The sequence below is a fragment of the Alligator sinensis genome, unplaced genomic scaffold, assembly GCF_000455745.1.
Source record: "Alligator sinensis unplaced genomic scaffold, ASM45574v1 scaffold487_1, whole genome shotgun sequence".
Taxonomy (NCBI): domain Eukaryota; kingdom Metazoa; phylum Chordata; order Crocodylia; family Alligatoridae; genus Alligator; species Alligator sinensis.
Window position 1 is genome coordinate 981,890 of NW_005842301.1, and position 11,898 is coordinate 993,787.

At 47.9% G+C, this 11,898-nt stretch overlaps 1 protein-coding gene across 2 annotated transcripts in view; it reads right to left on the bottom strand.

The window, feature by feature from the left end:
- TWF2 (twinfilin actin binding protein 2) overlaps positions 1-11,898 on the bottom strand; it is a 106,763-nt gene that overhangs the window by 37,756 nt on the left and 57,109 nt on the right. For both annotated transcript variants that reach the window (XM_006028267.3, XM_025209662.1), the window contains one exon: positions 5,787-5,965. In XM_006028267.3, coding sequence (XP_006028329.1) covers positions 5,787-5,965 — 179 coding nt within the window. The remainder of the gene's footprint in view (positions 1-5,786; positions 5,966-11,898) is intronic.

The following is an 11,898-nucleotide window of genomic DNA, read 5'->3' on the forward strand; positions in this document are numbered from 1 at the left end:
GGTGGCAGCACTGGCTGTAGCCACACACCCCAAGATTTCGTGGTATACCTGGACATGTCCGAAGGCACATGGCCATGGCACACCGGTTGGAAAACGCTGTTCTGGAAGATCCTCCGCTGAATCAAGCAAGCATAGGCAACAGCAGCAAAAACTTCTTCCCATAGCAAATGACTAATGTGATTCAAGTAGAGCAGCACAAGGAATGAAGATACCATTTCAAAGACTTTCAAAATTCTGAAATGTATTTTTGTTCAAATGTTCAGCAAAACATTTAATAAGAAACATGAATTGGGTTTCACTTTTATATAGAAGTTAATATACATTTTTAAAAATGGCAACAAAAAGGGTTTTTTAAACAAACAAAAATCAAATTTTTGTTCTAAAATATGTTGGAACAGGTATTTGTCCAAAGCAAAATTTCAGTGAAATAAGATGATATCACAAAGTGCTCTGATTTCAGTGGAACCACATTTTTCAATGGAAAACTGTTCTATTCAAAGTTCTTCCAAATAGCTCCAGATGCAAATTTATATTTTGGTTTTATTTCTCTTCCAGTGGATTGAGATGGCCTCAGATAAATCTCAAATTCTGTCATTTCCTTCCATTCATAAAGTAGGAATTACACTTATCGCATGGTTAGTCCAGCTTTTCAGAGTCTCTTAAAACACATGTGATACCAGGTATAATTATTACTATCCTAAAAAGCCAGATGTTACTCTTCCTCTAAAGCACAGCTATTTCTAGTGACACATGGTTTGCATGACATTTGGAAGATTCTTGGAAATTAGTTTATAGAATCATAAGACTTAATGATCCAATAGGTTGCTGAGAGTGGAGCTGGCTTTGTGGGAGCCCAGCTTGCACATTGGTATGTCAGATCTCAAAGAAAGCAGAACCAAAATGGGTCATAACTAAGAGATTCATGATTCTGTTGGCAAAACATTTTTCCTCCAAGTCAGCACTGAATCAACACCCAAACAAAGTGGCAGAAATAACCACTCAGAATGGTACCTTTTAAATGGAAACATGGAAACTGGGCCTTGAGCACTTCTGGTTAGGGATGTTAAATTCACTACCTTTGCCAAGTTTCATCTTAGATCATTACATTACACTTCACTGAATTCTAGCACAGGTTTAGTGACACTTCTTCTCAGAATTCATTATGTAGTTTTACTGTAGGCTGTTGAATAGCAGCCACACTTTACCTCAGAGGAGATCCAGCTGACTATTACATTATACAAATGAGGGCTGTCAATTAATTGGCATTAATGTGCACAATTAACGCAAGAACCAATTAACATGTTATTCTTCTTAACACATTAATCATGAACATGGTTTTGGAGCCCATGCCCGGGCTGCCCTGCAGCTCCTCTCCACCACCATCACTACTGCTTCTGGGCTGACCAGTGGGGCAGCGGTAGCAGTGCAGAGGAGCCACAGGGCAGCCCAGGTGCAGGGTCCAGGCAGCTGCAGCAGGAAGGTGAGAAGGGGGACCACACTCCCCCACAAACTAGAGGTGCACCAATATATCAGTGCCATATCAAGATGCTGTGAGCAGGCATGCAGCCACAGCATGCACGTGGCCAGGAATGCAGTCTAGTGGCATGTAGAGCAGAGCAGTGCCCAGCAAGTAAGTCTTTGGAGGAGAAGGGCAGGAGAAGAGGGAAGGAGTAGGGCCGGGGGGGGAGGTTCAGATCAAGGCTCCCATGGTGAGGGAGGGAGGGAGTGAGGCAGGGGCTGGGGTGAATGGGACCCCGGGGTGGGGGCAAAGAGTGGGACAGAGCCACAGGTGGCTCATCCAGGGGCTTGGTAGGGGGGGGGTTCCCTGCTGCTGCACAAACCCCTGAGGAAGGCATGTGACCCTCAGATTTATGCATGGAGCAGAGGCAGGCTGTACGCTGCAGGCTGAGCCTCTGCGCATTGCTGCCTTTGCCCTGGAAGCCACGTAATGCCATGCTGTACCTCCTGCCACCGGGTGGGCAGAAGACACGGCACAACCAGAGTGCGGCTCCCAGAGTATAAGGGTAACACTGGCATGTAAGGGGAAAATTAAGAAGGTCAAAGCATAATTTGAGATACAACTGATGAGGGACATAAAAGGCAATAAAAAGGGATTCTGCAAGTATGTCTAAAGTAAGGAGAAGACCAAAGAAACCATAGGTCCCTCACAGAATGCAGAAGGTAATCTAATTAAGGATGATACAGAGAAGATTGGTGTATTTAATGCCTTTTTTAATTCAATTTTCACGAACAGGGTGCAGTTGGAAGCAAAGATAAGGAAGGAGACAAACAGCCTAGAATAATAAAAGAACAGGTTAGAGGTTACTTAGAGATGCCTCATGCTTTCAGATCAGCAGAGCTGAATGGGATGCACCCTAGGTACTGAAGAAATTTGCAGAGGTAATCCTAGGGCTACTGACTACCTTTGAGAACATAAAGAGGTCAGATGAGGTCCTGGATGAATGGAAAAGGGAAAACAGTTTCATTTTTTTTTTTTAAGAAAAGGAAGAAAGATCCAGGGAATTACAGACAAGTCAACATAAGTTGCCTGGAAAGATCAGCCAACAAGTCCTAGAATCTGCAGTGAAGCACCTATCAGATCAGGTACAGCCAGCATGGATTCACTAAGAGCAAGTCACTAGGCAACCTGATTTTTTTCTATGATAAGGCAGCAGGCTCTGTGGATAGGGGGAGAGCACTGAATGTGACATACTTTGACTTTAGCAAAGCTTCGACACTGTCTTCCACAACAGTCTCATTAACAAGCTAATGAAATAAAGACAAGATTGGGGTGGTCAATTATTTGGGCCCAGGGCCAACATAGGGAATTTTGATGAGTTGTCGTGGGCCAGGTCAGCACTACCCCTCCCCACCGCCTCTGCAACAGCCCACCAAAACTTTCTCTGTGGGATGGGGATGCAGGCAGGAGGGAAGTGATGTTCAGAAGAGAGATAGGCAGGAGAGACCCGGATCAAGGGTTGGGGTCATGCAGTGGCCCCTGCCCTGTTTGGGGGGGGGGGGGTGTAGGTGTGGGGAGCTGCCTGGGCGTTAGGTCCTGAAAGCTGGCCAGGGATGAGGAGAGGCAGGAGGGGGCAAGGGAGTGCATGTAACAGAGCTCACTCAGCCAGTCTCATCCACAGTGGTGCTCTGCATGGGGCTGATCCCTGGCTGCTCCACACCATACTCCAGCCTGCGCCCACCGGCCTGACCCCAGTCAATGCACACAGCTTCCGGTGGGGCTGCTCCTGGTGCAGCTGCAGCTACCTGGGTGCTGCTCTGCTCCCCTCACCTCCAGCAACTGCTCCTTCTGCTCCTGCTCCTGGCTGGGAGGAAGCTTCAGCCGAGCAACTCCAGCCCAGTGTGCAGGGCTCTGGCTCCAGCTCCCAGCTACCTTCTACTCACTCCACCCACTTAAGCCGGAACCCAACCTTGCTCTCTACATGGAGCCGAAGGAAGAGCCCATCCAGTTTTCAAAGCCTTTGGAAGATTCACAGTTTCCCTTTGCAGGTAACCTAGTATTGCCAGTGACCCCTGCAGGGTGCAAGACGACTTGGGTGGGGGGAATGAGTGAAGGGCAGAGGTACTGTCAGTTTTGCACTGACACCTGCTGGGAGGGTGGGTGGATTGATTTCACGCACCTCTGAGTCCTGACTTTCTCTCTGCCTGGTTCCTTCCAGCTCAGACTCGATCGGGTCCCTTTTGCACCATGTGTGTTATAGAGGGGTCGATGTGAAACTAACAATACCTCCCCCCTTCCAGGCATCTGGCAGAGCAGCTGGCTCTGATTGCTATCTTGTGCCCCACAGGGGTCACTGGCAGCAGAAGGTTATCTGCAAAGGGAAACTTTGTGAATCCCCCAAAGACTTTGCATGCTGGACAGGAGTGTTCTTCGGCTCCATTAAGAGAGCACAGCTGTGTTCTGGCAGAGGACGGCAGAGCGGGTGGAAGGCAGGTGGGAGCTGGAGCCAGAGCCCTGCACACTAGGGCAGGAGCTGCCTGGCTGAAGCGTCCTCCCGGCCAGGAATGGAACAGCAGGAGGAGGAACCATTGGAGGGAAGAGCGGAGAAGAATCCAGGTGGCTGCAACCGCAATGGGAGCAGGCCCACCTGAAGCTGTGTGCGATGGGGCTGGACTGAGAGCACAGCACAGCACGAGTTGCCCCAGGCTGGACTTGACCCCATGCAGAGCATGGCAGGGGCAACCACAGGCCTAAATCAAATCAATTGGCAGGCACCTGCTGCAAACCAGATCCAATCAATTGGCAGGCCAGATCTAGCCCATGAGTTATATTTTGCCCACTCTTGGCCTAGATGAACATTTTGTATGGTGGTTACATAACTTGTTGGATCACTGTACTCAAAAAATAGTCATCAGTGGCTCAATGTCTAGCTGGGAAGAGGTATGAAGTGGGATTGCCCAGGGGTCTGTCCTGGGTCTGGTACTGTGCAATATTTTCATTAATTATTTAGATGATGGGACTGAGTGCACGCTTAGCAAATTTAGGGATGACACCAATTTGGGTGGAACTGCAGACACTAAGGGGGGGGGGGGGGGGGGGGCGCCTGGGCACGTTCAGGGGGCACGGAAGAGGGGGGGGGGGGGGGGGGGGGGGCAGGCCTAGGATCCACTTGAAGAAACTGGAAAAATGGTCCCCAATCAATAAGATGAGATTCAACAAGGACAAGTGCAATGTTGTGCACTTCAGACAGAATAACAACATGCACAAATACAGACTGGGAATGACTGGCTAGGCTGCACTACTGCAAAGAAGGACCTGGGGATACAGTAGTAGACCATAAGCTGAATATGAGCCAACAATGTGCTCTTGTTGCAGAAAAAGCCTGGGTTGTCTTAAACAGGGGTGTCACTTGCAAATAAAGGGAAGTGATTTTTCTGCTCTACTTGGCATTGGTGAGGCCTCACCTGGAGTACCTCACTCTCCAGTTTTGGGACCCACACTTCAAGAAAAATGTGGACAGATTGAAAAGTGTCCAGCAGAGAGCGACAAAAATGATTAGGGGACTGTGAAGCAAGACTTAAAAGGAAAGGCTAAAAGAGCAAGGGTTATTTAGTTTAAGAAGACTGAGGGAGGATTTGATAACAGTCTTCAAGTACCTGAAAGGTGATTATAGGGAGGATGGAGAGGGGCCTTTCACTGTGACCATGGGACACAGGACTAGGAGCAATGACCTCTAACTTCATCAGACAAAAATTCAGCCTGGAGATTAGGGAAAACTTTTTGGACTATTAGGGTTGTCTAGCTCTAGAACAGTCTACCTAAAAAAAATTGGGAAAATCTCCATCCTTTGACGTTTTCAAGGGCAGGTTGGACATGCACTTGGTTTAGTCACGGACAATCCTGCCTTGAGGAGGGGGCTAGACTAGATGACCTTGTGAGGTTCCTCCCTGCCCTTAATCAAAGCCTCATGGACCACAATGCAACTTTATCAAGCTACTTTGTACTGGAGACATTGTATTATCTATAAACTAACTTGCCATGTCCCCAGATTTATAGTTTAGGAACCACTGGATTACATGTCTATTAGTTTTACTAAGTGAATTTGCATAAAAACAAAAAAAAGCAAAAAAAGCAAACAAACAAACAAAAAAACCTCAAAGACAAAATATACCCAGAACACATCGAATTTACAAGAAGAATGCTGACACTCAGCCGAAGTCCATAGAGCTTTTATCTCCAAATGACTTTGACAAATATTTCAACAGACACCAGGAAAATTAATCGAACCCAGAAAAAGAGTGTAAATTTAAAGAAACAAAAAGCTTACAGGGGAATTATCAGGTGACCAGGAGATGAAGAGCCATTCAAAGCCTTGTGCATTCTGACTATCAAAGCGGTACAGGATGTAACATGGTTGCTGTTCATCCAGCAATGGCAGCACAAAGGAGTCATAGTCCTTATCCCAGAACCGAGACAATTCTTTGTAGGCTCCCAGCACTAGCTGTTCTGTAAAAGATGGAAAAATGACATGGTAAGGGTTAGAACAGGTCATCTGGTTGTTTAGATTATTTTTCAATGCTGCACTCAGATTCTGAGGACCTGGCTTCTGTTCTCCCACCTTAGGTTTTGGGAGAATTGGGGGGGGTGGGTGGGGGGAAGGGGGGGGGGGGGGGGGGTGAATCTAGCTGCTAATCCTTTCTGTACAGTCACAGCCCACAGAAGGTGAAGGGGATTAGCGAGGGTACAATATCATCAAGACTATCAAAAGATGGTGTGGCTTGGTCTATCCCAGGGGTAGCCAACCTGCAGTACAAGTGGCAAAGGCAACCTCTGTGTGTGGTACACAGAAAACTGGTGAAGAGATAGGCAGCACAGAGGCAGGTAGGGCAGGAAGCAGAAAGCAAAGCAGCAATTTGACAGGGAGCACGTGTCTGGAAGCAGAAAGAGCAACAGATCAGGCACGGGAGGGGGACAGAAGTGGCTCTTGGGGAGGATGCAGGCTAATCTGTGGCATGGCTACCAGAAACGTTGGCCCCCATTGGTGCATCATATGCTCTGATTTCTGAATGTAGCTGGATATTATGGTATACATTCTAACCAATACAAGGACTGTACGGTTCAGGAGTTACAGCTCAAAGGACAAGTATGTGTTAAATTGGGATGCCACTGCTAAACACTCCCGTGCTTTAATAAGGATCTCAAAATAGTCATTTCTCAGCATTGCCTACTATTGTCAAAGGAATCTCCTGAACAAATGGGCGTTGCACTTCAACATGCTGGAGGCACAGTTGCACAGCTGCCTCCTTCCAAAGACCCTCTCCATTCCAAGATGCAGATCTCATGAGGCACATTAAAGCCGTGATTCTCAACCAAGGTGCCAAGGCAATCTGGGGTGCCACCAGATATTTTGGAGATAAGAAACTCCCAGCCCTGGCCCTGTGACCATGGAGCTACAGCTGGGAGATAAGAATCACCAAACCTCCGTTCCCCATCGTAAAGCGAGAGCTGGAAGCTCCCTGCTGCCAGGACAGAGGGAAGATTGTCCCTGCCTAGGCTCTGGTGGCAGAGCCTGCCACAGTAGCAGACAGCTTCTGGGGGCAGGGAGCAATCTCCCACCACCCGCTGCCAGGAGCACATTTGCTCCCAGTCAGTTGTCTACACATGCTGTACTGTGCAGCAAGTAAATTTCCTACCTGTGTTTGCAGGTAGCAAATTTACACGCGATTAGAGCAACTTACTATGCAGTAAGTGTCTGCACATGTAGATGGTGACGCTTACTGTGCAGTAATTAGCTCTAATCTCAAGTAAAACATCTCAGGTAGATGCATGCTTGTACAGGAGCTGTTCCCAAGATGGCTTGAAAATCTGTTTTCCTTCCCTTCCATTGCTATGGCCTGAATTAGGGAAGCTTCAGGAACATGCTGGTGAACATGCTTTCTTGTTTTCAAAATTGGCTGGGTGAAAGCATATGAAGCATTTTGGATTGAAGAAATGTTTCAAAAGGACTAATCCTTTGAGACCTACACACATTACCAGTGTCTGAATGTCCTATTTTGGGAGTGGTTACTAAGTGTATTATCTATTTTGGTTTCAAATTAAATAGAACATCTGTTACTACAATTGCATTTTGGCTTCTCCCTCAGGGTATCGCTGGATTTAACTGTTTACTGAGGTGCAATGCCAATGATCATCACATTAATGCATGAAGGATCCTGGCCAAATCGGGGAACTAGGAGGGTAGACTAAGGAAGTGGGAACAACAAGGGAACACAATATTCAGAAAGACACTGCTGATTTTAATTTGTGGCAATTAATATATTAAAAATTCCAGACTGAGCTCCATTTACCTAGAACAGGGTACAAATTTTGAATGTATTTTTAAATTTCCATTTTTAGAAGTTAATTTTTTTCCACTTGATTTTAGAAGGCTCCCCTGAGCATCTCCAAAGCAAGATTCAAACAAGTACCCACTCTCTCCCATCCTTTCCTTTTGCCAGTGTGCACAGTCCCTCATGTTCACCACTGTCTCTGCTGTTCTTGACCAAAACTCTCTTGCAGGGATTAGATTAGGGTATGCATGTTAACTTCCCCAGCAGTGCAGGATTTGATCTCCTTCCTGCTCCTACAAAGTAGCCAGTTAGGTAAATAAAGGGGCTGCTGCAGATATAGTGTACTTGATCTTCAGTAAAGCTCTTTACAAAGTCCCACATGATCTTCTTGTAAACAAATTGCAGGGCTGTGGACTAGACCAAACTACTACACATGGACAGACAACTGGTTTATCAGCTGCAAGCAAGTGGATCCATGTCAGAATGGCAGAAGGTTTTAAGTATAGCCCCACAGGGATCAATCCTGGGTCCAGTGCTGTTCAACATGTTTATTAATTATTTGGATGCCAGAATAGGGAGCTTCCTGAGAAAATGTGACAACAAGAAACTGACAGAGTAAAGCAGTGGAATAGATTGCCTAGGGAAGTTACTATTTCAGTTGGAGGGCCACTTACCAAAGTTTGGCAAGCTGTTGAGGGCCACATGGGTAGCCCCACCCCTTGACAGATGCCCCACCTGCTGATCACTATCTTGAGACCAGAACTCTTGCCCCCTAACCCCCAACCTTTGCCACCAGAAGTCCTTCCCCTTCCCCCCGGAAGTACTACTTTTAGCAAGAGGGTTTGCTACCTTGGACCCAGAAAAATACCAAATTATATTCTAAAAATCAAACATCTACAACATTAATTAATTTGATTTAAAAAAAATATTGTTGTCCTGATTTACTTGTGTTTGTGTAGTGTACATAGAAGCATTTGCACAATAGCTTAAAATGAAGTCTTACTCTTGTATTTTGGGAAAGGCAGGGGTATAGGTAGATGGGTATAGGTTTGTGGGGGGCTGTGGATATGGTGCGGGGTGAGGGAGCATGTATGTACGTGTGTGTGGACATGTGGGGTGTGGATGGGTATGGGGTTTGTGGAGGTCTGTGAGTGTGTAGGGGGAGGGTGACTGAGGAGGGTTATGGCCTGTGTTGAAGGGAGGGTGGCTGGAGTGTATGAGGTGGTGTGGGGGTCTGTATGTATGGCAGTGCAACGGGGGTGTGGGCGCATGTGTATGGTGGGTTGTGCAGGTGCTACAAAACACACATGTGCTGTCTCCCTCCCTCTTTGTACACACACACACACACACACACACACACACACACACTCCCTCCCTCATTGCGCAAACACACACACACACACACACACTCCCTCCATTGCACACACTCCCACTCCCTCATTGCATACAGACTCCCTCCCTCGCTGCAAGCACACACACACGCCCTCCCTCACTGCACACATACTCCCCTCCCTCCCTCATTACACACACACATTCTCCCTTCATCCCTCATTGCACTCATGCACTTCCCCTCCCTCACTGCACACACTCCCACGCCCTCACTGCAGACTCCCCCTCCCTCCCTCACTGCATGCACACACATACTCTCCCTGCCTCACTACATGTGTGTGCGCGTGCACACACACACACACACACACACACACACACACACACACACACCTTGCCTTGCTACATGCGCACGTGTGCACAGTTCCTCCCTCACTGCATGCATGTGCACAGTCGCTGCTTCACTACATGCGTGCATGCACACGCACACACAGTCCTTGCCTCACTGCATGCGCACGCATACACTTACCTGCCTTATCGCATGCATGTGTGCACATACCCCCTGCCTCACTGCACACACACACACACACACACACACACACACAGTCCCTGCCTCACTACATGTGCGCATGCACACATACACACACACACTGTCCCTCTCTCATTCATTGCTCGCTCTCTCTCTCGAGCAGACATGCAGGAGTGCAGCGACAGCTGGGCGGGAGCGCAGGGCCCGCACCAGTGCCTAGAGTAGGTGCCCGGGCCGGCAGGGGCTGTATGGAGCCAGGCCAGGCTGCACCAGCAGGGAGAGGGGGAAGTGGACCCAGCTTCATAGAGCCCCTGCTTGCCCAGGCCCCGAGCTCTTGTCGCCCCGCTCTGGGCACTGACATGGGCCCGGCACTCCCACCCAGCTGTCACTGCGCGCCCGCTTGCTGCCACTCACTCACCTGCCTGCCACCATTTCCCTGTTTTCCTGCCCCCCCGCCAACCAGCCAGTCACTCCAGCACCACGCAGTTCCCACCTGGACTGCCGGGACCACAGGACTCAGCAAGGGCCCGGTGGTCACCTGTGGTGCTCCCCTGCCTCCCTTCTTAGCTCAATGTTCTGGAAGGAGGCAGAAGCCCCATGGTCGCCAGGCCAGAGGCCTCTGATGCTTCTGGCTAGGGGTGGGCCCAGACAGACTGCTGATGTGGCTGCTGGATCCTGCCCCCCCAGTCCTGATGACAACTTCCTCTGGATCCTACTGCCACTGGCGCCATGTCATCTTTGACAGACAGCCAGAGGCAGATAATACTGGCCCACAGGCTGTATTTTCCACCCCCCATTATAGAATATTCTTTATTGGGGGCATGCAAGAAAAGGTTGAATAAGCACTCACCACAAATGATTTTAAGAGTAGCAAAGCCTGAACTGTCTATGAAAAGCAACAGTTGGAAACCCAAGGGATCCACCCACACCAATTGCTTAGAGATTGTGAGAAAATTCCTGCAGCCCAGAGTAGGTAGCAATTGGAGTGGACCATGTCAGCAGCAGAAAAATGAAGCAGAACTCCATGCCTGGCTTGGTTCTAAAAGAAGATTAAAGCAGCTGGGATAAGCTTATGAGTGACTGGATAAGGTGACAGAAAGGGCAGTTCTGGACCTCCAATCAGCATGCACAATACATGGAATTAATTGTTAGTGGGCCCCAGGTTGCAGTATAAAGTGAAGGGCATTTGTTATTCCATGCTTTTGAACTTTGCTGGTTGCCACATGAAGCCAGGGAAGAACCTTTTCCCCTCCTGTTGCTACAGGCATTAGGCTTTTTCTTCACCTTCCTCAGAAGCATTAGGTGTTAGCTGTAGCCGAGGCTAGGGATTGACAGGGGTCTACTGGTGCTCCTCCCAGGACTTTAAAAAACAAAATAACAAACAAACAAACCACAGGTTCCTGGCCTGAGCATCTTGCTCCTCCAATCAGTCAGACTGATAGTCATATTTGGGATTGGAAGGAATTTTACCCTGCATTCAGACTGGCACGGGCTCTAAGGGTTTTTGTCTTCTGTGATGGGGAACATGGTCCTCCTCCTTGGATCTCTTGAGCATAATATAACAACTACTTCCCGTCATTGCAGTGGTAGGACATTGACAATGCCCTCACCACTCTGCTTTACCTGTGGCAAGTTGTTCAAGGTTGTTCTCAAAGTTTCTAGGAATAGGTTAGAGAAAAACTAGTATAGGATGGTTCAGACAGGGATGATCTTGTCTTTAACAGAGGGTTTCGGCTAAATGATCTCCTGAGATCTCCTTTTCGTCCTCCTTTTCTATGATTCTAGGATAGTGATGGCATCCTATTTGTGCATCAAACAGTGCAATTGATCACCTGCAAATAATAGTTAGCTCCCTACGAATTGCTGATAACTGCGCAGCATGAGATACAATACTCATATAATCCCTTTGTCACAGTAATCTTACATAAATAATATTCAGATAGCTATGTGTTTTTTCAGAGAGACAATGTCCCTTCAACTATCTGTACCAGCTACAGCAGGAGACACCAAACATTATGAAGAAATTCCATGTGAGTGCAGAAGAATGCAGGTCCTAAAAGGCTGAAAAGAACGGTACCAGATCAATTCTTTTCTTCTTCAATGAAGAGAAGAAGGGAAGGCCCAAGCTTCATAAGTGGGCCTGGTTCAACCTCCCTGCTGCCTGTGGGAGGTGGGCAGGAGCAAATGAGCCCCATTTTCCCCAGAATATTTGGGGCAGCAAGGACCAGGAGTGGACATGGAAGAGTTGGGGGGGG